The sequence below is a fragment of the Amblyomma mixtum genome, chromosome 1 (genome assembly GCF_055824585.1).
Source record: "Amblyomma mixtum isolate Tamu chromosome 1, ASM5582458v1, whole genome shotgun sequence".
Lineage (NCBI taxonomy): Eukaryota > Metazoa > Arthropoda > Arachnida > Ixodida > Ixodidae > Amblyomma > Amblyomma mixtum.
In genome coordinates, this window is record NC_143012.1 from 263,444,361 (window position 1) to 263,470,859 (window position 26,499).

The 26,499-nt window shown below is 43.4% G+C and overlaps 1 protein-coding gene across 1 annotated transcript in view; it reads left to right on the forward strand.

The window, feature by feature from the left end:
* Positions 1-26,499, forward strand: part of LOC149371600 (cell adhesion molecule Dscam1-like) — a 184,964-nt gene that overhangs the window by 135,098 nt on the left and 23,367 nt on the right. Inside the window, exons 8-15 of the mRNA XM_089585203.1 lie at positions 2,669-3,100; positions 3,354-3,515; positions 12,184-12,483; positions 12,809-12,928; positions 13,845-14,024; positions 15,894-16,041; positions 17,774-17,922; positions 24,997-25,128. Of these exons, the coding sequence (XP_089441329.1) occupies positions 2,669-3,100; positions 3,354-3,515; positions 12,184-12,483; positions 12,809-12,928; positions 13,845-14,024; positions 15,894-16,041; positions 17,774-17,922; positions 24,997-25,128 (1,623 nt within the window). The remainder of the gene's footprint in view (positions 1-2,668; positions 3,101-3,353; positions 3,516-12,183; positions 12,484-12,808; positions 12,929-13,844; positions 14,025-15,893; positions 16,042-17,773; positions 17,923-24,996; positions 25,129-26,499) is intronic.

Below are 26,499 nucleotides of genomic sequence, written 5' to 3' on the forward strand. Positions count from 1 at the left end.
TGACCTTGGCTGATCTTGAAGGTCACGGTATCGGCATGAGGCGTTTTCCGAAGTTGCACCCCACTGAGTAGAGCTACGCTGTAAAAATCACTCTGAAATAATGCAAGGAAAAAGGTGCAGGCAGGGCTTCACTGTTTTACAAATAATGGTCCGTCGAACTATTACAAGCACAGAATGAGTGGAAATGCGAACGTCGCATGAGCACGCGAAGTATAGTCTCTAATTAAAAGTGTATTTCATACCACGGAAGAACTCTACACTCTTTCTCACCTCCGTTCTTTGTACGTACTGTACTCGATCCCATTAGCCAAAGAAAAACCAGTGTGTTTTTTGGCCTGGAAAAGGCAAAATGGCGTAAGAGTAGAGCCTACAGCGTCTACAACCGCAAAAAAAAAAAAAAACTTTAAGCAATACTCAAAAGGCAATGTTTCAACACGCTATGCCGGTAGATTGAACATTGTTTAAAGTTTAAGAAGAGCTGATTCACAGCGGAACTTATAACATCTGTAAGCCGCCTAAAAGTTCAGTATTATGACCTCGTCAGCCCGCTAGCTTGTTACCTATCTTGTAAACAAATTCATTTTAGAAGGATGTGACGGCGAGGCAAGGATACGTTGGAAGCGTTTTCTACAGCTTAGCTGCAATCTAGTAATGAGAATGTGAGGCTCGTTAAACGTAATATAGGGTACTGTAAGAGAAAACCCCTTCATAGTCAGTAGCTTTTCGAGTCTTTATTCAGGCCGAGAACCAAATCGAACGCTAGCAGGGACAAATTTTGATGTTCTCCTTACTCACGGCATACCTGGGCTATCCATCTGCTGAAAAGACTGCCGTCGTTACACGTTCTTACGCGTTCTTAGGACCCTGCAATGTATCCGCAGCAAGTGGAAGCTTTACAACGGTCTATGTAAAGACTGCTCTTTAGGTCAAGAATAAAGGCGAAAAAAAAAGCGTACAATCTATGCAAGCCAATCTGCTATATAGGGGATGCCGGCGCAGTCCTAACGAGCATAAGGTGAACCCGCCCAGGTGAGCAGCGGTAATAGGAAGGCAAGGCTTCCGTACGTGACTTTCGGCAGCAGTTGAGCCCGCAGGTGGGCAACATACGCCCTTTCGGCCTGGTCATTTTGTTCGTCTGTTCGATTTACCTTCACCCTTTTCTTATCTTTTCCTACTTGAGCTCTCGGACACACATTTCAAGGGAGCCTCTTCATGAAATCCGTTGTCGCTTGCGTCTCACAGCTTTTAGTTTACCTCGTATTCTTGCTGCCGTCGTGTCCTTTTTTTGTTATTATGCTCGGATCACCAGAAATAGAAAAAATGCGGGTAGTATGGTCTAAAGCACGGGTTTCTACCAGTTAATACTAACAGCACTCACTTAAACACGCTGGTATAATATAACGAAAAACATACGAATGCTCGACTAAGACCCCTGGGAGAAATCTTAAAGTGTGCGAAGCGTATTGGCTGAGCTCACAACAGGAAAATTGTTTCCAAATATTCGTTGACTACTCGTATCCTCAGCCAAGTAATGCAAAACACACGCTGTAGGACAGCCCGGGACGCCTTCTTTTCGATACCGATCGCAAATAACGCTACAGCACGTCTGATGTCTTGCGCGTTCTTAATACCGGAACATGTCAATTCCTTTTGAGTACTAAGCCCGTCCTCAACGGTTAGCTTGCAGTAAGGCGTGAACGGACGTGCAGCAAGACAGGCAGCATGCGCTCTGGCAATTTGTTGTGGTTAAAGAGGGTACACACCCATATTTTATTAAGGCGAAAGCCTTAATATCTGTTTTATGAGAAAAGCGGGTGGCCAGTGCTAGTATTTTAGTGTTTTAGTGTGTATGCATTTGTGTACTCTCAGACGGTACAGAAAGCCAAGCGGTGCAAGAGACTAGTGTGACGTCATCAAGCGGCTGTAGGACGCACACAGCAAGCCAAGCACCGCCATGTTAGGCAGTCACATATATTTTGTTCTTCTATACAGACGCCGCGCTGGTCGGCCTCAATATGGCGCCAGTTTTCCTGACTACATATATACTACATATGACTATATACATATGACATATGACTACATATATAGGCCAAATATATTTACCTGTGCCAGAAAGAACTCGAAGAAATTGGTGATATATTATTTGCTTGGTTTCTGAAAAGCAGTTGATATGCTCCTGCTAAGGTTCGCTAGATTTAATGCGTGTTTGAAAGCATTTGGGTTCACAATGCAACGGGATCACGAAACCGTGATTCCGATAATCTGGTTCCTGTAGACACCTTCAACATAAATTTTAAAAAATATTAACTGTCGGTTTTTTTAGTGCTTGCATTGTAGCTGAGCCATCTGTCAAGCTCGACATGGCAGTGCAGGTTTAAAGATTTTAATGGTATTTTCCTTAAGAAAATATACCGCGGCCACTCAAATGAAAAGTGCGTAGGAATGGTTAATGCATCTTGGCAACAGTGCACGCAACGCACTAATGCCATGGGCAGGCGCTTTGTTTTTTCTCCAGTTGTGAAAAATTAGCGATTTATATTGATTACACATTTGAATTTCTCAAAGTTAATGTATATTATTCCAGAACTGTCGCAAACAATGACAATAAGATAAACTACCAAACAGAGCGTAATTTTCGTCTTCTTTCCTGTTTTTTCTATTGGCTCAGATCAAGCGCCCAAGCTCAAATCTACGTTTGAGGAAACCACCGTGCGCCCGGGAAAGGCCGTCTCTCTTCGCTGTGTTGCCACCGGCGACCCTCCTCCGCGCATCACTTGGATGTTGGACGCCGCGTGGCCCATCGACTCCCGGCACGGTCGCGTGAGGGTCCACACCGTAGGTTTAGACGGGGCTTCAGGCAAAACCGGCGCTGAGGTCTCTAGTACACTCTCGATTTCTTCGGCGGAGGTCCAGGACGGCGGGTCCTACACGTGCGAAGCATCCAACTACGCCGGCGTAGCGTCGCATTCAGACCGCATCAACGTGTACGGCCCAGTTTTCGTTCGATCCGTGGGCAACCAGTCTGCTCTGACAGGAGGCATCTTCTGGATGCAGTGTCCGTTCGGTGGATATCCCTTCGGACACGTCTACTGGGAGAAAGGTGAGATTTGTGATGAAATCCTTCTTAACCAGGCAGATCTATCGTGAGGACGTTAACATGTAGTGGCTGTTGCAAGCATAACACTTGTTAAGATTTTCCAAACTTAGTCTGCGTTGAATCATACAAATTTATCTCTATTTGCTGGCTTGCTAAAATTGCCTCCGTGAGTTTTACAGCACTCAGCATAAATATACTAAAAATATGTACAAAACTCTCTCCTGCGCTTCTTTTCGACTGCCTCTTAATCACTCAGATGGAAGACGCCTCCCTTTGAACCAGCGTCAGGTGGTGTTTCCCAACGGGACGCTGCAGATACACGCCACAGACCGAGAGCATGACCAGGGGCAATACACGTGCTCAGTGCATGGTCCTGACTCCCAGGTTGTGCACAAGACCGTATGGCTCCACGTGCGCAGTGAGTTTGTTTCCTTTGTTCTTTTGTCTCAAGTACATTTTGTCTTTGACAGGAGGTGTTTGCGCCAAATGTTTTCGGGACACTATAACCTATTGCTCTCACTTCCTAAAGTTGCGAATCTCGAATAGAGGACCATGAAATCCAGGGCTAGAGTGGAGCAACGACGCCTGTCCCGTTTCTGGGCCGCAGAACTGCTAAGTTATATCGGTAACCCGCATACTGAAGGCAATGCCTTGGTATTGACCATCCTGGATTTCGTTCGCAGGCATTCGTTTTTTATTGGTATTTTTTTCTGCACGAAATTTTGTGATGATTCGGATAACACATCGAGGATATGGCTTGAAGGGCCGTAAGTTCGCACTACCTTCAGCACAAGGCTAAAAGGGATTTAGGAGTGAGAAAAAGACTCTATGTTGGCTATTTGTTAGATGCACACAGCACGAACTGGAATCCTACTACTAGGCCCACCTTCATTGCCTTCGAAATGTTCCTACCAAATCAAAGCTTTAAAGTGAGCAGTCCATACTAACCATTATAAAATGAACTTTTTGGAACATTCAAAAATTATATATGTCCCTCTCCGCAACAAGCATTGTTTATACTTGACTTTTAGGCAATCTTACATAAATTTGTTATATATACCTTTTACTTAAATTTACGTATTTTACGCTATCACGTAATTTTCCTCACGGTGTTCAGGTGGCCTATTTGTGGTTATCCTTAGTTTCGTTCGCTGCTTTGCAGTGGCAAACTAGAAATTGCCACACCTCAAACTTCTTGCGCAGGCAGCCTGACTACTCGCTTCAGTAAAATATTGTTGGGGTGCTCGTTGGGGCCTTGTTACCTGACCACGAGATCTGTTACGCCTATTATGAAGCGACCTCTTTCACCCTACCTGCATGAAACGCAGTTATTGCTTGAGGTGTCTAGGTTGAAGAGGTTATGTTTACAAAATATTGCCGATAGCAATAGGAAAGATTTTCGGTTTATCACTAAATAGATAACAAAACTTTGTGCTCACAGAATAGTCGGGTTAATAATCAGAGGCCTCCAATAAAAAGACGTGATGTCATCGATGTCGCGTCACAACTTGAGCGAAGAACGGTGGTCATCGTTCGACTGCATCTGCAGTGCATCAGGCGCTAAACAGTCCACTCCAACAAAACTAAACTTGCAGCGATTCTTCCGTCTTAACACGGCAGAATTGGATCTCCGTTGTTTCTAATTTGCAACTTTGGTTTTTCAGTGAGTAGCAGTCTTGGGTGGCGCAAAAATATTAGGTTATATTTATTAATGAATTTCAGTTTTAAAAAAGCAAGCGTTTCTGCTCTTAGCATTTATACGAAAATAATTATCGCTAGCAATTCCTGGTGGGGCGTTAAGCGGTACGCAATTAGGTCACGCTCATAATTAAATACTGAATGTGCCCCTTCCCACCTAACCCGTCTCGTAGTGCCTTGCATCAAACCGGTTTCTTGTCCAGATTATCCTCCCCACATTTGCTTCTCCTCCACTCTCTCTCTCTTTCTCAATGACTGCCGCATGAAAAACGAGCAACTCTCTGAAAAGGCGGCAAAGCCGACACGCTCACGGCAGAGAAGGAAGTTTCAATCGCCGTAAGTGCTTCCATAATGATACACTTCTGTGTGGAGGGCTCCCTGCCAAAGAACGCCCATATAATGGATCGCGCAGAAATCCCCTGCATCACGCCTATGGTGCGTAGCGTTGAATGCTTAACGGCAAAAATGTGTCGAGAAGAATCAATTAGGCTTGGCTGCTGCGAGCTTGATAAGCGCGGTTTATTCATAAACATAGTAGAAAAAGAACATGTTTTCTATCATAAGATCGGGCTGCACTGTAAACAACATCTTGCTGGTAAGCAAGTGCTCTGCAGCTTCGTCGCTGAGACGCTCGTCTGTGTGCGTAGCGCTCAATTATCGCGAAACGTACAGGGTGCCGCTCTCGGCTATGTTGGAAAAAAAAAAAGTGAAAAAGTAATACATTAACTGCGATAAGCTTTTTGATCGAGAAATAACGGCCAGAGCCGAAAAGCGGGTAATTTACAGGAGCTCTGCCCTAGAAAGCTTTACGACATCTATCAACGCTCTGAAATTCGAAAGCAGTTAAAAAAAAACGCGTTCTTGGGCAGGTTCTTCCTATTTAGGGTGAGAAATTGCAAGGCAATCCTCATTTAACTGAAACCGCATCAATTTTCACTCTTCATTACGGAGGAGGGCAGAAGTGTAAATATTTTGTATTTAACCTCGCTCTATGCACTGAACATTGTGTTCTGTAATGCTCCTTTTCACAGACAAGAAATGTGCAGTAGGAATACTGAAATAAAAGCGATAAAAGGCCGTTGAGGCAATTTCACGTGTATGAGTGGGGGTTCAAGAATTTGAGGAGGAATTGTGTTCGGAGCTTCTTTATATGTCCTTTTATTTGCACCGTAGCGATGACAGATAAACTGGTCATGTCACTCACTTATACGGAAGAAGAAAGCGACTCAGCAGCAACAGGTGGCGCTGTTGGTCAAGTGAATATGTGTTGCATCACCTATTAGAAACCACTGCCATTAGATTTCGTGGTTTGTTGGCCTGGCTACGGCAGCTGATGCTTATAAAGTGAGATCAGAAAATGCTCCACTAACAGGGAGGTGGTTCAAAGACTTTAGGTTTCTTGCAAAACAAAATAATTTTTGTGTTTTGGTTTGCTGTTTAGTTCCTTGCAGTAGACTTTAACTGACACAAATGACTAACGAATTTCATCTGTTTTAATAAATGAAGGCGTCCTGTTGAAAAACATCCCACTTTCATCGAAAAGGGAGATTTCTTTCGATAGAAATGGATCAAATTCAGTAGACGCATTGGCAATATCGGCCGTTTAGGCAAGTCAACTGCTGCGGCGTCCGAACAGATTAGGTTTCGCGGGTTCTTGCTGCTATGCTACACTTAGGTACCTTGCGATTCGCTTTCATACGGGGACCACGAAATATTTGTATATTTGACCTCATCACTTTGTACTGAGTGGCAGAAAGAAGAAAGTTTCATGTTTACCTTTCTCTTTACTCATGGATACACGCATTCTTTTCTGTCTGACCAGCCCATATATGCATAGATAGAGCCATGGAATCAATTTTTGCTGCGAGCATAAATTAGATAGAGTTGCTGTCAGTATCAATTTAAAGTTATCGCGCCAGTATTCCATATCTAGGGCGGGTGCTCCTGTAAACGTGCTGTGAAGGAAAAAATGCAAACACAACGTGGTCGTTCCTGTGTAAATCAGGTTTCTTGCTGCATCTGATATGTGATGCACATTTTTGCCTTTATAATACAAGGAATTTAGCGGCACATTATCCGCAGAGTTTCTTCGTAAACCCATGGATCTATAGCAAATAATATCCAGGCCACCGCCGAGTCCCAAGGGGTTACGGCTGACGCCTAGCTGGGGAGGGGGGAGAGAGTTGGGGGAGGAGGGATGAGGACCAAATCCTGCGGCCCTCTGATTGGCTCTGAAATAGTTTTTCCATCCATTCACAGCGGCGATGTTGAAAACAATTACATTAGCTGCATTTAATTAAAAAAATACGGCTAACTCTAGGGTCCCTTAGTAATTAACCCCCACCTTTGAGCAGCGCTAAGTTATATGCTAAATATTGACAAGTGTTCATATAAAATTATAGTCTACCATGAAAGAGGAGGAGTAGAATGCTAAGTACAGATGGCCTGAGTAGTGGGAAGAGTTGTGAAGAGAAGCAATGCGGAAAATCGGAAAAAAAACTGTGCTTACTTACTTAAGTGCACGAGACGAACGCGTTCAAATAGGGCGTGGTTAGCCGCTCCTTGCTCTGATGGTAGTCCTAACATCGCTTTTATCATAACATGGCAAATCAACAAGCTCAACATCCCTGGTAAAATCAGATGTCAGGGTCTCGCCGCAGGACGCCTAATCAATGATTTTAGGCGCAAAGTGCCAGCCACGAGTTCGACAACGCCAGTGATTATCATACTGGGCGAGAAACTTCCCTTTTCAGTTATCAGCGTGTTTAGAATAACTCTGCCATCCACTCTATTACACGGTGCCGCACTAGTCTCAGTCCATCTAACAGAACTGAGTGTTCTGAATCCCATTCGCCACTCTCGAAAAACTACAGCGCCACCTCAGCGTGGGACGTCCGTGGGCTGACATTGCGCGGAGAGATGTGGCAAAGTGGCAGTCCTTCTACTCGTCTCTTGGTCGCGCATGGTAGGTATGGTTGAGACGAATCCTCCGAGCAGACAAAACCAAAGATAACGATGGTACTTCGAGTAACCTGGATCAGTGCTGCATCTCAAGTGCGCGGTCAGACAACAGCATGTCTTATGAAACATTTAAGAGGTTAAGATTCCGTTAAATTTTCCGGAAATTGCCCAAGCGCTAAGGACCGTTTTCCACAGTGATATAAATGAGCTTTTAATGCATATTCATGCTCGAGCAAAAAAAATAAGTGGTGCACTGTATTTTGCGTGGGCCTTCTTGTGCGGCGTTATACCGTGGAAAATGAGCGAAAAAAAAATTGGGCCAGTGTTAAATTGTGTTTCTACGAGTTCATTCTAAGCACACGTATGAAGAAATGGTAACGGAAAATGCAGGGCGCTATGTCGTTTATAGCTGGAATCACAGGGTAAATGCGAAGAGTTATGCCGCAGCGCTGCTACATTACCGCCCTTGGAAGAAAAAGCTCCCGAGAAGCGCAGACTAATGAGCTTATAAACTATGGCTCCAAAAAGAGTAGCACGATTACGTTGCCAGCAGCGCAACGACCTAAACGGTTTTTCACTGCCAGAAAAACAAAAAAAAAACAGGAGAAAAGGGATTTCGCATTTACGGTTTGCAAAACGCCCCCCGGAAAAACCTGATTTCCGCGAAACTCGTAAAATTGAACTGCAGTCAACGTAAGAAGATTAGGGAGAGGCAGCTTCTAATACCAGACATGGAAGCAAACTGATTTCCTTCTTACTCACAATTTCTTTTACTTAAACTCTTCGTGGTGTTTGGGCTAGAGCCACGAAGCGCGAGCTCAATTTTGTCGGCGACTAGAAAGGTTTTCATGGCCACATTTATCTATACGAAAGGAGCCCTCAAATGCACAAGAGTTCTTTCGAGAACTTCAAATTTAGATCTTTTCTTTGTAAAATTCAAATGGTATACTTTTTTTTCGAAAGAAGCTCTTTTCCTCCATGAATAGACGTTACAATTTTTTACGTATCCCTGACGTCGAACAGTGATCAATAAGGTTGTGTGCTCTGCAACGTGAGGCACGCAAGCTCAACGAAAGCACAAAACAACCAAGGAGTTGGCGCTGCATTGCCAAGAATAAAGATGTTGCAGGTAGTAGAACTCCAAAGGCTATACAGAGAGTTTGTGCGGTACGGCCCCACCCCCCAAGTGTAAATTTAACAAAAGAGCGTAATATATACGCAGTGTATCCAAGGCTCAGCAGTCTTCGTGGCGTAGCAAGAAAATTCTTGGTTTCGCAAAATTTTGTGTAGTACTACATTTCACAGTGTATGAATGTGTCTCGTTGCCAAAGAACGATGCCGCAAGCAGGTACATACGAAACGTAGAAAAACAGATAAACTGAAGAAAAGAATTCGTTCACCGCACAAGACATGTCGGCGATGCGGTTCGCGAAATTTAGCTTGAGGCATGACCTCTAAGCAGATTTGCAGAGGCTCAAGGAGTCAAGAAGAAAATGCCTACAAACGTGTACAGCATGTGATATTTGGGTATGTGGCAAAAGCCTCTGGTCAGTGCCGTGCTGAATGCGTTCAGCGGTCCTACGTAGTTCCAGCCATTTGTCGCGGTAAACGTGCTGTCCAAGGATAAATGAAGTTCAATGGAGCAAGCTGACTAGCCATAAGAGATTAAAATGAACAGCCGAGAAATGGAAAGTGAAACCGCAGCGCGGAAAAAAAGAGAGACGCAAAGAACAGCAGGTGGTTGACAGACACGAAAGAGGCAAGAAGAAGGCGGCAAAATAAAATTTGTTGAAGAAAAGGGGGGTGCCTGTCCAAATTAAAAGTTCAGTCTGCAGACTTGCGCATCACAGAACTGAAATATGAGGCAGGAGTATGATGGCACTACAGAAATGCTCGCGATGGTCTTGTGGAATGAACAATGAGTTGTCAGCAAAAATTGGCAGCACGGAATATTCCGAAATGACATGCATATGTGTTCCGCAGCACGATTTAAAAATGTATGCCTTGTGCGTGAAGCCCAAGGAGAAAAAAAGACAGTTTGGACTGATAACTCCTGTGTATTGTCTGTTGCTGCTTGTTTTTTTGCGATGAATTAAAAGTGGTTATATTGTGAGGGTTCTGCGTTACCTTCTCGGAAAAAAAAGAAACACCGAAAAAGATTAGGCCAAAGGTAATGCCAATAAAGGTGAGAGATTGGTGATAGACGAACCGTCTCAGATAAGGAATAGTCACAACAAAAGAGTGTCTACTTTTAAGGATTCCTCAGATTGTTTCAGTGTGTCCAGGATTGCATACATTTTACTGAAACCCACTGCCGCTCATTAGCCGTAGTAATGCTTTTATCAGCCAAAGGTGGGTCATTATCGCACTGTTTCAATTCTGTTGTTTTTCGTAAAGCGGTCAGGGTGTGGCACACCTGCTGTCGAAAGGCAAAAGTCCGCATAAGAAAGACAACATAGCTCAATAAACTGAATCGCCTTATACAATTGGCGAATCCCGCCTGCTTTCATGGTTCACTTCATTCCTTTAGTAAAGCTCTTTAGCCAAGGGGTGTGTCTTGCGCTTTCACTTGTACTAGCAGTGGTGGAGTAAGGTTGTGTTTTGTAGCTGAAGAATGCAAGATAGCGCTGCGTGCGGCCACACGCGCAGCTAGCGCATTTCACTCCGCAATATGTTGTATGTTTTACTGCATTCTATTTTATTACTTTGTCATCACCAACTTACTTATTGCTGCCTAAACTTTTGATTACTACATATTTAACGCATGCGGCGATTTGTTCGCAAAATTTTCGAATTGAATATAAATCAATACACGCGCGCTGTTGACTTAGCTCTTAAAATGGGTAAATGACGACTCTTTCACGCTACTAAGCACTCGCCTTTTTACGCAGTTCACTCTTCCTTTAACCACAAGATCCTTCAGATTGCGCATTTTCTGTAGTCTGTAGAGGCCACTTCGGCCCATTTGTCCCCAAAATGGTTTATGTTTTTGTTTTCTTTTCGATATGGATGTCATTTCGCTCGGACTAGCAAAGTTCTACATTGTGGCTGTGATTCATAACATTTAATGCGGGAGATGGGCTTTATAAAGTAAGTTACGCAGTTTGACAGAATATGTGTAACAAAGGGGTTAAATTACTTGAAATGTATTTTTAACCTCACTTGCCACTTTCCCCCCTCATCGAAGTCCTGGATTAAGTATGAACAGCTTGAACATTAGGTAGGCCTCGTGGACTTGTTCCCAGAAATCTTTGCCCGTGAGAATCAATGCGAGAAATCTATATTCACTATATATATGTACAAGCATTACTTGAACCATGAGATCAACAATTCGATGTATTACCCTTCGGGCTGCGCGGAATAATATTTATCACTGTATTCGCACAACAAGCAAGCATTTACTGATTTGTTCATCTATTCTTTATTCCTCAAAGGCCACGTCAGGGGTATTTCAAGATGTGGAGACATCACGCTTGCTTCACATCGAGCGTTTTATTGACAATAGGTTTTGTGAAATTTACGCGTGCTCTTTCTGGGGCCTCCTGTCTGACTAATTCGTGCATAAGAAATAAGCCTTCCTTTATTTGTCCTTGCGTTTTGTGCTCTTCGTGTCAAGCATGTGCATATGCACTGAAAGCATAGATCAAGAATCATAGCCTAAGGCTCCCGCTTTTTGTTTTCATCGCCACCATCATCATCATGATCAGCCTGAAAACCCCCACTGCAGGACAAATTCCTCTTACATATCTCCAATTAACCCTGTCCTTTGCCATTTGTGGCCAGCCCATCACCGCAAACTTCCTAATACCATTCGCCCATCTATATTTCTGCTGCCCTATTCTACGCTTTTATTCTCTTGCAATCCAGAATGTTACCTTTAAGCGTTACATGCCCTCTTCATGTCCTTTTCTTCATCTTGATTTCGGCTAGCATGTCACTAACCCGTGTTTGATCCCTCACCCACTCTGTCCCCTGCCCTCTTCCTGTCTTTTATGGTTACTCGTATCGTTTTTCTTTTTGTAGCTTGTGGCGCTGTCCTTAAGTTGAACTCTTTTCGTTAGCATCCGTGTTTATTCCCATTAGCTGAGCGCTGGTAAAGTATAGCTTTAATAAATTCTCATAAGAGAGGTATTGGTAAGATGGCATTCATGATTTGAGAAAATTGGCCAAGTTTTTTTTTATATAGTGTACTTCCTCACAAGTAGGCGTTAATCTCATATCGCCGTCACCCAGCACTAACGTCCTGAATAGAGCTTGTATTTCCAGGTGAACAGGTCAACAGCATGCTGTAAAATAGATGTTGCTTGAGAGATACGGAGACGCTGGGGTGATTATATGGCCACTTGACTGCAAAATTTGTCAGGCTACATTATTTCTTCGCACACTAAAAACCCAGGGTACGCTTTTCGTCCTTTCCTTGTTCGCAGGTGGGCCCCAGATCACGCCTTTCAGCTTTCAGGCCAACCTGCACGAAGGTGTGCGGGCCGGCCTCACCTGCCTGGTACATGCCGGTGACCCTCCGATCCGCATCGAGTGGCTGCGGGATGGAAAACCTCTGGTGCCGGGCGCGTACCCATTCTCCGACGTCTCGGTGCTCACTCCCGAAGGCGGTTTCGTGTCCACTCTTACACTGCGGCACCTCTCGTCACGCCTGAATGGAAACTACACCTGCAGGGCCATCAACCCGTACGCGTCCTCCGAGCACTCTGCCGAACTTCTTGTCAAAGGTGCCTATTCCAGAAGACATGTTCATTAAGGCCACATCCTTCCAGTGAAGACCGTTTTTCATAAGAGTGCTAAGGCTAACGTTGCTCACACAAGCATGAACTTGTTCAGGGTTATTCTAGAAACACGGGCTTGTTGTGTTTCGTAAATTGAGTGCATTTTTTTTTTCAGCGTTTGTTATGCGTGTTTCTCTGCTAATTTTTGTCTAATTTTACAGCGAAAAAATGAATTCAAAGTGTTTACGGTCTTTGGAGCAAGTGGTAATTCCGGCACTTGCATGGAAAGTAGCCGCAGCTAGAGCTGCAAGCATTCACTTTTGCTTTGCAGTGCCTCCTTCCTGGATCTTGGAACCCAATGAAACAACAGCTGTGTCTGGACGTTCAGTGTACGTTGACTGCCAGGCCAGTGGTGTGCCACAGCCGCATATCAGATGGAAAAGTGCCGCAGGTAACGACGCCCTAAAAGGCTGGTAGTGCACATATCTAACCAGCCCCCCCCCCCCCCCCCCCCCAAATCTTAGAGCCTTATTTACGCGTGAGGTAAATCGTGTACAGTATGCTTTATTTTAGAAGGAACTGATAATGCATTGAGTTTTTAATCCGAGAAATGCGACATCGGTCATAGAGTTCGCTCATTGTCTAGAGGAAAGTGATGTTAAAAGAACGGAACATTCCCACTGACTATTGTGAATGTAGTCAGCAGACTGGAGCGATTTCATAGCCTGGACGAAAGTGAAGTGAGCAGACCGGAGAAGGCATCAATGGCTGCTAATATGCTCAGATTGCCAACACATACTGAAATGAAATCTATTGTCCCTTAGAATTTTTTTTCTTTTCAACCGACTGAATAGAGCTGTATACCAACCTTCACTACCAACGTACGTTGCTAGTCAGCGCTCGTCCTGTGTTTCGTATTTCTTCTTTCCGTTCCTTGTTCCATTGCGCTGCGTTAATCTGTTTCTTAAAGTATGAACCAACTAGCTCACACCAGAATCCTCTTAAAATGTATAGAGGGGTGGGGCATGTTATGTGAAGATGTTAAACAGACGGTAGATTTGAATAACATAATGCGTTCTAAGAAAGGAGCGTGTACCAAGAAGTGCAGATAGACATGTCATCAGATAACATTGGAAAGTTTGCGGAGAGAGTATGACCGCAGCTGACTCAGAGCAGTGCTCTTCATCGATCCGGGGGTGGCCTTCGTCCTATATTGAAGGTAGTTGGCGTGATAATGATAAAGATCTATATAGAGATTGCAGTGACCCACTCTGTAGGACATAACATGAGAATATAAATAAGCAACGCGCATAAAGTCCAGTGAAACCAACTGCCAGTGCGACTCAATAGTTAGGAACCTTTTGCAGAGCCGGCAAGTCCAGCATCCCAGTTCCGCACCATCATTAGCAACTCCCGCATTCACATCCTGGTCAACGGGACGCTCAGCATTAGAAACGTGGAACCGGGGGATGCGGGGCTCTACCTCTGCGAGGCGTCGAACGGCGTCGGATCCGGAATCAGCCGCGTTCTGCAGCTCAGCGTGCGCAGTAAGTGTCCTGCCGCACGCTTGGTACAGTCAAGCCTTAAACCAACACGCTTTCCGGCGTTCATTTTAAGTGAACTAATACACTGAATTGAATAAAAGAAGGCGTAATTTTGTCACAGTGCCATCCGTTCATTAAATCTTGTGTTGCGACAACTAAAGTCGTTCTTTTACGGCACAAACATACGCACGTTTTTCGACATTTGGTGCAATGTAAAGTCGAGGAGACGGTACCTTACTTTTTGCTATGCAGAGGAGCATCTCACTGCGCGGCACTGATACGGTATTTATCTTTTTTTATTGTACATCCTTCGCTAGAACTTGCAAAAAAAAGAAAACTAGTGGGCTGTGCGTCAGTAGTGTTTAGGTCTGCCTTGGATTGCGCCGTTTCAGACAAGTGTTATTGAAAGCCAATAAAATAAAACACAAATGATACTTTTGTGGGACCACTTGACACACTATGCGAATAGAGCCACCGTTATATCTGTACATCCGACAGACGGAATGTTTTTTATCGCATCGGATATGGCGGCTTAAGGAGGGCAGAGATTTAATCTTGATTCTGGTACAACGTTGCAACGCTTATCAGCGCATGGTCTAGTCGTTTTTATTATTCGTTCATGCACTCTATAATGTGAGGCAAAAGGCTAGATGGCTCTACAAGCATTACGATCGCCGGTAGGTGTGAAGAATGAGAATTTTCGGCTTTAGCATGAACACATTTTTCGCATAGGGTCATGGTGGTTCTTTTGCTGCAAAACAGTCGTCAGCATTGACTGTTGCTATCAAAGATGCTTATTTTAGCTTTATTTGTGACACAGCCAGCCTCTTCATAAAGGACGCACGAGATGAGGAATAAGAAAACAATAATTAGCAAAGAAGGAGCCGCCGCAGTGGCTCAGTGGTGATGGCGCTCGGCTGCTGAGCGAAAGACGCAGGTTCGATCCCGGCTGCGAGGGTTGAATTTTGAAGGAGGCGAAATTCTAGAGGCCTGTGTACTGTGCAATTTCAGCGTACTTTAGAGAATCCCAGGTGGTATAACTTTCCGGAGTCCTTGGCTGCAGCGTTCTTTGTAGCCTGTGTCGTTTTGGGACGTTAAACTGCCATAAAACATGAACCTTAACAAAGGAAGATAGGATTGCAGAAACCACCTTTGAAAAAAAAGACCATTAACCGAGGCTATCTAGAAAGCACAGAAAAGTGAAAGATCTTTGCAGATTTCGTAAAATAAATTACAAACAAGAAAAAGACAAAAAAAAAGGGAAACATAACGTTAACATAACGCTGGCTGCCTGCAATCGAAAGAAAAAGCTTTTTCCAACAAAACTATTAGTACTCAGATCGCAGCCCATAGTCATCATAAAAAAATTGAAAATAAATCAGTGTCAGCTAAATATACTTCCCGGCGATTCCATACTGATGCTAATGCAAGGAGATAGAGAGCTCAAAGATGTCTTTACAATACAGTTATTCGAACGTGCAAATCATGACAGCACGCTCACGTTTCTAGATACTTTTCTATTCCTCTAACGGAAATTGTTGTCATATCTATTCCATTATTTTGCTAATAGAAAGTTGTTTTCAAACAAGCTTTTATCAGTTATGCGTGAATATGAGCTTTGAACTTTTTACAGCTTCCCTGTGTATCTTCTACTGCAATCGATAAGAGGCGCGTTCGCTTCGACGGGAGGGTTGCAACTGCTGGTGTAGAGCGGTCTGTGAGAATGATTGGATTGAAACAATTATACATTTTTTCCCCGTAAACAACCGGAGAAGAATATTTCCCTTACCAATGCACATATTTTGCCTTTTTATCTGCAACCCCAATTTCCCCCTGCCTTCATGTGTTCCCTGTACCCTACTCATGGACCAGGTGCTCCTCGGTTTGCCGGAAAGTTCACAACGGTGTCGGTGAGGAGAGGCGAAAACACTGAGCTATTGTGCCCAGCAAATGGGGACCCACCGCTACGGTTCCATTGGCTCAGGAACAACCTGCCACTCAACGTCCTCAAGGAGCAGAGGTGAGAAATATTGTTTTCACAAAGAAAGTACCTAATAATGGTTGGCACTGAATAACTGTAATTAATCTGTGCTACACTCAACAGCCAAAATATAATTTTCTTGATTTGCGAGGCAGCTGCAATAAATTACTGATAAGAAAAACAAAGCCTTGAGAGATCCCTTTTAAAGCCATGTAGTGTCCGACCACATTTATTTAAAATGAGTGGCATCATTTCGGACCGTAGCATGTTTTTTTTTTAAATCAGAATTTCCATATTTGCGTAACGTAGAGAGTCAGGCGGGTGTCACTTATCCGGTTCTAAGCGCGCCTTGTGGAAATAAATCATTTGCCCAACCCGAAAACAAGAATATGCCGTTATGCTGTCACGTTATAAACTGTGAAACCCGTTCCCGTTACTGAACTGAATCCTGTTCACGCCATTCAGAATGGATACCTTAATCAGGCCTTCAAAAGTAATGCATGCCTCTCTAATAACGCGAAATTAAAGGAGAAAGAAGAATTTTCTAACAGGAATATAAGGAATACAAACAAGTTCATAGCTTCTCTAGGTCCCAGATTTCTCAGGTCCTTTATGGTTTTCTTAATGGCTCTCTTTATATAGGTATGCTCATTGATACACACCACTAAATTGTAACTATACGAAGAGCTCGATTTGCTTACCTTGAGTTTTCTTGTTGCGCATAGGCCGCGCTGTATAAATTGATTTATAAAGCATATAAACAACGTCAATACTTTCAATCCTAGTATATTCTGCTTTGTCGTCACGAAAAAGTTGCTACTTGGTCACAAGTTAGGCGAGAAGTATAGCCAAAGCGCAGTTAAGCTAAACTCTCCTTCAACACACGCTATGCTGTTTATCATAAAGCTCCGTTTATTACAAAATGATGTTGGTATTTAAGAACTGGTACGATCAAAAAATGACATTTCAATTCAACAGTGGTTACTCTTATTTTTTCGAAAACTACTTGACTAAAAGTTGGGAAACTTCATTCTTACAGGTGCTATCGAGCTTAAGCTATCGAGCCAAACTTTCGTCAAACGTTTGCAGAATGTCAAGCTTTGTGAGAGCAGGATCGTCGGCGATATTTCGAGAGATGAGTTTCAGATGCCGGTGGTCAGTTTGCGCCATTGGTCAGAGATAATAAAGTCGTTTGTGGCAGACGGCCTAGGATAGGACTTAGATTGTTTTCCCGGATTGAAAGCCAGCGACGTCGACGATTAAGTTTTTCTCAGGAAGTGATTCGCCAGGGCAGTCGGCACAGAGAAATATTGGCGGAGTTGTTTGGCAAGAAACATAAGAACAAAAGAACGTTTGAGTGTTTATCGATGACTTTTACTGCCAGAATTTGGTATAAATACACCGAGAATAAAGACATTGGTACTCTATGCAAAAGTAGAAGTTAGCTGTACTGCAAAACCTTAAAAATAATTGATGAGAATGCCCGAAGAATTTAAACGTTTGGGTTATACACTGGAAAATAGAAGACACTAAAGCATTAAACTTGTAAATGCTCATTTTTCTGTCATAAAGTGGCTACGCTTTCGTTGTAATTCAAATGTGAGTTTTTTTTTTTATATCGGTTGAAGAGCTCAGAACGAAACCATTTCTTAATTCCCGTGCCTTTACAAAAAATGGTCGGAGAATAAACACTTTCCGGAAGTTTTTGTTAAACACTTGTTCTCTTTAATACTCCTTTCTTCATATAAACCATGGTGACCGTGTTTGGCAGGTACTCCAGGTTCGAAGACCGAAATGCTGACGTAACGGTTTCAAAGATAAGTATTCAGCAAGTGCAGAGATCAGACAACGCAGTCTTCACGTGCCAAGCAGCTAACGATTTTGGCGAAGATTCAACCAACATTCAACTCACCGTCCAAGGTGAGAAAACTGCCAATGCGTGCCTTTTGTCGATTGCTCTTCTCTGCTATTTTATTTCCGCGTGCACTAAAAAGCCCAACTTGAAAGGCGCATATAGCCAATAAATAGCATGCTGAAAATAAAAGCAGTCAATAGCGGTGCATATTGTAGGCGGTTGCCGAAACGCTTCCTGGATTGAGTTTGCTCAGCCGGATGATTAACGGAGATTAACAAGAATTATGATGCTGAAAAAAGTTTGTTTTTCTTGTCGCACTTCAAACAACTTTGTTTGTCGTTTAGAAAAATGACACAGGAAGAAAACAATCGAGACCAGACAGATATAGAAATTTTTAAACATGCAAAATTGATGCAATTAACATAACACTTTCTTAAATGTTATTGTAGTGAATGCGTGATTGCTAAGGCCTATGGAAAAATGATTGATTTAGGGCTAGTTGACTCTAAAAATGTTTAAGAGAGCGCTAGAAGCGATGCCAACGACACGTCCATGAAGCCATCGAGAAAATTGTGATCTAGTCAGAGAGTTGCGCTTTGCAAGTCGTCATTATAATCGCTTCTGAGGGAAACTAGGAAGGGGGGGGGGGGGGGGGGGGGGGGGCGTTGTCCTGCCCTGTAAAGGAAAAAGGAAATCAAAAATCATCGTAGAGGTTCCCATTTCCAGGGACCCAATTTAGGAAGGATTTCCAGGATAACTGATATCCGATAAAATGGCTGAACCACCTAAAAACTTTCTTTTGTAAACAACAACGCAGCACCTTCAACAATAAAGTAATCGCACCTGTCATTCGATCAGCGGCAAGAAAAAAAAAAGAATAGAGAATAAAAATAGCAGATGGCTCTTCAAGGGAGGAGAAGCGAAATATTTCTTTGGCGCATTTTTAGACTTTACTTGGTGTAAGCGTGCTCCCGAGTTATTCGGTACGTCTGCTAGCACCTCGACAGAGGCACAACATTTATGTTGAGCTCATTTCCTGCACCCAAATGTCATGGAAGTGTTCAAATGAAAGGGTGTATTGTTCAACGGATAATACACTATTCGTGCACTCATGTACGTAGCAATTAGACGGGGCACTGCATTTTATTTTGGTTTGGTGCTTCCGAGGCCAATGATGTTAGGGGTCTTTCCAGCTCCTTCTGTGTTCATTCAGCTGCATGGCTGCATACTTTGCTAGCATATCTCTACCTTGAGCTTATGCCCCCAGGGCAGGCGATCAGGACATGAAAGCCAGGCTCCTCCTTTTCTGTTTTCTTATTTCTTTGGCTGTGTGCTCACTTCTGGCAAATTTAATCAACATTCTCACCGGTATGCTATTATGCACCTTATACGGAATGCGGACATGAGCGCCTTCATTTTCTCGCATTATTGACTCATTGGGAGGACAACCTTACGGCTCTAGCCTCCTCGAATAGAGCCTAGACAGAAAGACGTTCACTAGAAATTTCAATTGCAGGGAGGCGCCACAGCATTTGCTTTTTGGCTTGAGGCGCCCGTACGCCGTATTCAAAGTCTCTCGAACTTAGGCGCCAAATCTCTCACGGTACATCTGTAGGTTCCCTCCTGGAATTAATTAGTTTGAGAAGTAGACCCTTGCAGACATGGCTCTGCACTTTGAAATGTATTTCCCTCGCAAATCACCCTAAAGCGGGCTGCAGAAAGATAAAATTTCTTGCTCCTTTCCTTCTAGGGGCACGGAAGGACAGTAAATGTCTTTACAGCTTTCACATTAGTCACAAAGCTTGTCTTGTTCCGTATAAAGAGCAGGCTGGTCAGTTCCCTTTACGAAGGAGCCTCGACCAGATTGCAACTCGACAGGCCATTTAGTGTGCAAAGTTTCTACCTGGTAATTTGCTTTAGGCTCTCTGAGCTTTGTTTGCGATTTATTTTTATCAGATGGAGCGTGCTGCCATGGTTCAGTACGTGCCGAGATCAAAGGAACAATCTGTGCAGCCTCGGTATATCTCTGCGCCGCGCGTATTTCACGAGTGCTCCGATTTAAGGCTTGCGCAGAAGATTTCTTAATTGGAAGCGCATTTTTCTTCTTGGCCTTAATTATCGCTTCAGCAGAGACGTACAGTCGCTGTTAACGTGAAATGTGCAGCCTGGCATTCGTCTTCTAAGCTTTACGGGATTCCTTCTTTCTGCAAGCATGGCCTGTGTTTTCTGGAGGAAGCAGACAGGCCGAAGAGTGGCTCGCTTACACATGACTGCTAATTAGAGAAACAGAGAGCGCAATTTATTAGGATTTATCATTTCGCGGATCTTTCGCCAGAGCTGTCCTTTGCTGTGCCAGTGAAATGGGATTTTGTATAAAGCACCCGGCTATATGCAGCCGTTAACGGAACGAGAACGGTTTCAGGAAATTAATTCGCTTCGGAAACAACAAAAGGAAACTTTCCTAATGACGGCGAAAGCTGTCTGCGCCCGTTCACTTCAAGAACAGTAAATCAGAGTGCTTGCACACAGTTCTTCATTTACCGTTTGTTTAAAGCCGTGATACGTAACAAATTTTTTGCCAGAATTATGGTTACCGATTGTTGAATTGCAGGAATAATAACGAACGTTTTCTGCCCGTTTCTCAGCGTTGCAGGCTTGTGCTAGAAACTGGCAAAAATAGTCAAAGTAGGTCGGTCATAGCAGTTGAAGTGCAAGGCGTACTACGCGGTGTTTGGATTGAAGGCGTGGGCTTGTCAGATCTCAAGAAATGTCATAAAATTCTCGCTAAATAGCACATAAGATTAGACGAAGAAATAGCATGCATCTGGAACACATGAAAATTTGTTACAAACTAGGCCATACGCCATCACCAATGGCATTGTGAAGAGAGAAGAGAGGCTCTTATTTGAACTACCGATATTTTGTCTGCCAAGGAAACAAGCGGCGATCTACTTTACGTGAAGAAAGTAATAAATAGAAAAGAAAGACAGAACTTTCTCACGAAATTATTACTGATCTGAACGTTTCCTTGTAAACGTTTCCTAAGTGGCCAAAAATTATTGTGAGAAATTTCTCGCAGAGGTTAAGGTTTCGGACATATCAGAAAATAGCTTAGTGGCTTAAAAACAAAAGCGAAGTGGCAAAATAGGCTCACAATTTCTAGAGAGGCTGGGAAAGTGTTTTCGTCTTAACCAGACAAAGGATTCCGTCTTGTGTATACGCTAAGTATTATTTTACAAATTTTGCACCTATTCTATCAGGCACGCGCCACTATGTTTCGACTATCGACTTATTAAGAGCCACCGGTTTGATCCAAGAAAGTTTGTTATGCACACACATCAACGCGCACTTCTTACTCATTCACTACGCACGCGGGAACAGTTATGCGCTATCACGCAGGCGTGAATGAGCAAGCACATTATTTGCATTGAAAGTGCAGCAGCATCAATGTTTACGTGCTTATTACGCACGAGCCTAGTTGACCAGCTTCCACTGTACGTGCTGCGTTGTGAATTACACCAAACCGGAGGCGGTTAGCTTATCGTTTGATTACTAATAACTAGAAGTTAACATTTCCACTGTTAGACTTAGGTTTCTCATATATTGGTAGGTTAGCGGCCGGTCGCAATCAATATGTATACCAGTTTTAAAATTTTTAACATGTGATTATCGTCGCTACTGCAGCACAATAACTTTATTTGTAGTCACTGGCAAAAAAAAAACTGCATGGCCGGGCAGCACATGTAAGCACGCCTAGGACCGCTCGTGTCACGTACTGTCTCACCACACACCGCGCCCTCCCTGGCGGTATGAAACGAGCACGTGAAACGAGCGTCGTTATGTAACGCGCACTCGTAGGCGTGGTACACACGCTATGCGAAATGCTCGGCCGCGCGCTTCTCGTTTAGCTCATGAGTGGGCCGAAAATTCTTTGCGGTGCAGTAGCGATGAAAATCGCGTGTTTGAATTAAAAAAAAACGCAGAAAATATTTTACCTGCGGTGAGCCATAAACCTCTAAATAAATGAGAGTGACTGCGATAGTGGAAAATTAACAGTGTGACTCAGGAATCCTATTTTACAAATATGAACTGGGTTAGGGGAAACAGCCTTTTTTGTACTAAACTCGGAGGCACATGTCACAGACTGTTTACCTTGACTATAACACTGGCGGGTAAGCTCGAAAGATCCCAGAAAAATGCGGGTGACAATTATCCGGGACATGAAGGACACACAATGTTGTCAAAATTCGGAGTGTAGTAGTTAAATATTTCTACATAGTGCATAAGACTGACCTTAGTATTTAACTGAGGACGTTTTTGAAAATTAGTCATTAAATAAATATTGAACTAAATGCACGATATGATGGTACTGTGACGCAGTGTATTTTTTTTGACAATTCTTCGTTGGGAACAAAGAATTATGAAGTTCACTGGTGGGACACAAAACAAATCGTGCGTAGCCGTTACGAAACGCCCTGCGTGCTGATCATTTTAGTAAACGCTTTTTCGTTGCTTTGGAGAGAAGACTGTCAGCTCCAAAAGCGTTTTAAGCTCGAGCGATCATCTTCGTCGAAAACTTCTTTCTCTCTTCCACCTGACGCTTTGTGGAGGCGGCAAATGGGCAAAAGGCGTTTGGTTGCCGCTTCAGGAAGCCTCATGCCAGATACCGACATATGAAGTTTTTCATGGGGATTACTATGGTGTAGGAGAAAACTTGAGGAAAGACACCGAGGGGGACAAAATGGTGCAGCACCAGGAACCGTCTCTGTGTAATTGGAGAGGTGGTCGTATGCGGCAGTAACTGAAATACTTCGAATAATGTTCAGCGAGTGTCGGAAGCGAACATGGGGCCTGCTAGCATAAAGCAAATGAGGTGGTCTAATTCTCAGTTTGGTCTTAATCTCAGTAAAGAACCTGCGTTGGATTTTACTGAAGAAAAATGTGATAAATGGTTAATTATGTACAGAGGGCAAAACGCTTGTCTAGAACACGTTCTGAGCGTGTTTCGGGGTGAACACGCGACATCTAGCCATAACTTTTGGTTAAAGATTGTCTGGATGTAAGCATGTGCAATTAAACTCATAAGATTTCATCGTCATTTTCTGCCTTCCTGAAGCAGCGGCCTTGGGAGCTGCGGAACACATTGTTAGGTCGTTCTAGACATGCGTTTTGCCCTCTGTGGGCAAGCATTTCAAGGACACGTTGAGGAACAAACTAACAAGAACGCCGTATAAAAGCTATACTTGGCAGCTATTGCTAGCCATTTTATTTGTGCACGTTCGAGCCAACTCGTGGGACGCCTCGTTCCCTTGGCCTTAGCGCCGAGGAGAGGGAGAAAAAAATGGGCGGGTGGGCTGGGACGCTTTTTTTGTTGGACAATAGAAGTTCATTCATTCATTCATTCATTCATTCATTCATTCATTCATTCATTCATTCATTCATTCATTCATTCATTCATTCATTCATTCATTCATTCATTCATTCATTCATTCATTCGTTTTTATGATGGGCTGTTGTGCACGAACGAGAAAAAAAAACACAAATGGCAGCTTACCGCTGGAGATGTTAGTCAGCGTTCATGTCTGTTTGCCACGGCTTCGCTTAAGGTTCTATCGACAAAATCAGCCATTTATACGCTTTTTCATTCACCAAATTCAGCGCAGGGTATATATTGTGAATAACACTGGAGTGCAATTTACACTGTCTTATTTGCTTCGTGCCAGCTGGCCTAGTGTACTACAGCAAGCCATGCATTGAGAGTGGTAACACGATACAGCCGTATAGAGCCGGGAGTGACAGGAGATCTTGGGCACGAATGTGAAATAACTGGGAGCACAATAATGGGAAGCAGTGCATTTGATAGGCACTCTCAGGGAATTAAAGCAGCTCCCATAACAGTTCATATAAGAGGGTATATAACAGCTCATACTGGTACCTATTGGGCAAAAACATGGAAGGTAGTGAAAAGGGTTGAGCTTAATTCAAATCAATGCAGTGAGTTATGGAAATGAAATTGGTAGCGGTAACTATGACAAACAGGAAGAGAGCAGAATGTGTCAGAGAACAAGCGCGAGTCAGTGACATCCTAATCGAAATGAAGAAATCTCTTCCGTTCATTTCACTTTTATTTCCTTGAAAGCCCGTATTTTATGGAGTATTGCAAAGACGATCGGATTGCACTTGAAGTAAGACAACGGAGAGAAATGAATATTGAACATTGAAGATGATAAGTAATCTGTCCTATAAAAAAGGTAAGAGTGTGATGGTGACGATGCCATAATAATGGCCGTTGCAGTGTGTAGCTGCTGGAAAAAAAAAGTACAAAGGAAAAAACGTAGTACTGTGCGATGGTGGGCGAGGTGGGCGGTTGAGTTTAGGAAGAATACGGGGATAAGTTGGCCGCCGCTGGCAAACGACAAGGTTATTTCGAGAGACAGGGAAGATGTCTTGGTGTTGTGGTGCGCACAGCTAGGATTATGATGACGAGAATCAGTGAAGATGTTTATATTTTGGGAAAGCGACTACTAGACGCTTGCTTTTTGCTAGTAGATGAAGCAGGCTTAATAAATTAAGCTTGAAAAACTGATTACACATATTTTAGTGTATTTCACAGTAGAATGGCGTTATTTTAGATTTCTGTTGGGATCAAATTTCGTAGAAGGGATTCATGGTGGGTCATGCCATGAGCTGGAGATTAGGGTTTCAAAGTGCCTTGCCCCTATAACAACTTGTGTTAACAGCTGGCATGAATCGCAGCGACTGCAATTTCTGCTCCCGCTAAATCAAAAATAAACAATTTGCGACGGTCGGTGTCACAATTATTCGAACTAGTAAGTAGACACATAGGGTAATCAAGTGCGATGATATTCGAATGATATGTGTACTATATACAGGCAGCGGTCACAAATGACGTTTCTAGATGTGCTCATTGTACTAATGGATCAGCGCAAGCAAAGGCATTCAAAGGTAAAACCTTAATCTTCTCCCTATATGCCAAGACTCTAGACATGCAATAGCTAGACATTTTCCTGTCCTCAAACCGGCAAAAGGTCACAAGTCCCTTTTTCACTCCAGGCTGAAAGAGAAGTCAGCAGTATTTGCTTCTACAGAAAATGTATGTCCTTCCTCTTATTGTAAAGATGTGCCAGACCCTCCGGGTGATGTGGATGTACGTGAAGTCGGAAGCCGCACAGCACGGGTCACATGGTCTTCCCCATTCACGGGCAACTCGGCCATAACACAGTATGTGCTCCACTGGAAGACTAGTGATGGTGAGTGTTTTATTCTATCATTTAAAGTGATGTATTGACTCGATCATTTGAATTCGTTTTGCCTATTGAACTTTATTTTAAGGAACCAGGAAAGCCTCTAGATAATTATTCCACCAGCTCTTATATACCAGCGCTTGAAGAGGAACTTACTAACCACGAAAAAAATTTTTAACTATATAAGAAAAGCGCTTAGCACTTTGGAAAGTGCATAGCGCGACTAGGCGCAATATGGTGTCCGCCAACCACGTTTGCCAAAACGCGCCGCACGTATAACATAAAATGCTCCTTTTAAGTGAAAGTTCAATCGGAGAATACTTGTCCAGCGCACATTATTTAGAAGAAAAGCTCCGCCTTTTTTTCGCAGCACATATTATCAGAAAACCTCAATGAAAATATGTGATGCAGAAACTCCAATACGACTTCATTTCAACCCTTGTTGTATTGATCGCATTGTGGCCCATAGGCTGAAAGAAAAGTATTGCACCGATTTATATACTGTAACTAGGGGAGCGACTGTCGCACGCAACGTATTCTTCGTGTCATCCTTTTGCATCGCACCCTGTTTTGTTTCTTAAATGCCTGCGCATGTGCGCAATAGCAGCAATCTACACTGCGTCCTTTTTGCGCACGGGAAAAGAATGAATAGCGACGAGTACAGAAAAATGTGCTTAGGAGAGTTAATACTGACATCTGTTGCGTACCTTCTAACTCAAAGATTCCGTAAGAATCGATTCGTCTGGTATTAGAGGGATCGTGTGTACGAACGACAGGCGTATTAGGTTTCTCATCGCACTCTGCTTTGACGCCTTTGCCATTCTTTATGGTTTGAGGGCTTCCGAAACTCTTAGTTGTGAAACTCCCTGCTATCAAACACCTGCAGGGGATCTGAAATCCAGAGCAGACGTTGAGAAACGCGCTTCAGATGTAAGAGTACGCGACCACTGCGGGCAAAATAGACGTCGAAGGTAAGCAGCGCCGCCGGGAACAGCTTGGCGCAGTCCATAACTCAGACTCTATGGGCGATCGAAGAATTTGTGGCACTCATGTGTCAGTATTGCCAGATTATACAAGAGAAAAAAGCGACATTATGGCACCTTCGTGAGATGAATGGGAAAGAGTGGTCCAGCGCATGATCCACTAAAGCAAGTATGTGTCCTTGAAGTGAAAACATGTGAATTGCAGGGAAGATAAGTTAGAGTTGTATAGAAAACAGAGGGAGTGATTACATTCTGAGAGTCATAGTGATGAGGACTTCGTGGAATGGGGCGAACCGTTACATAACCGCAACCTACAAGAGGCATAAGTAAAAGTACTGTAAAACATCTGTGGCGGTTGCACAGCCACCACAATTCGCCAAGAAGTATTTAAACA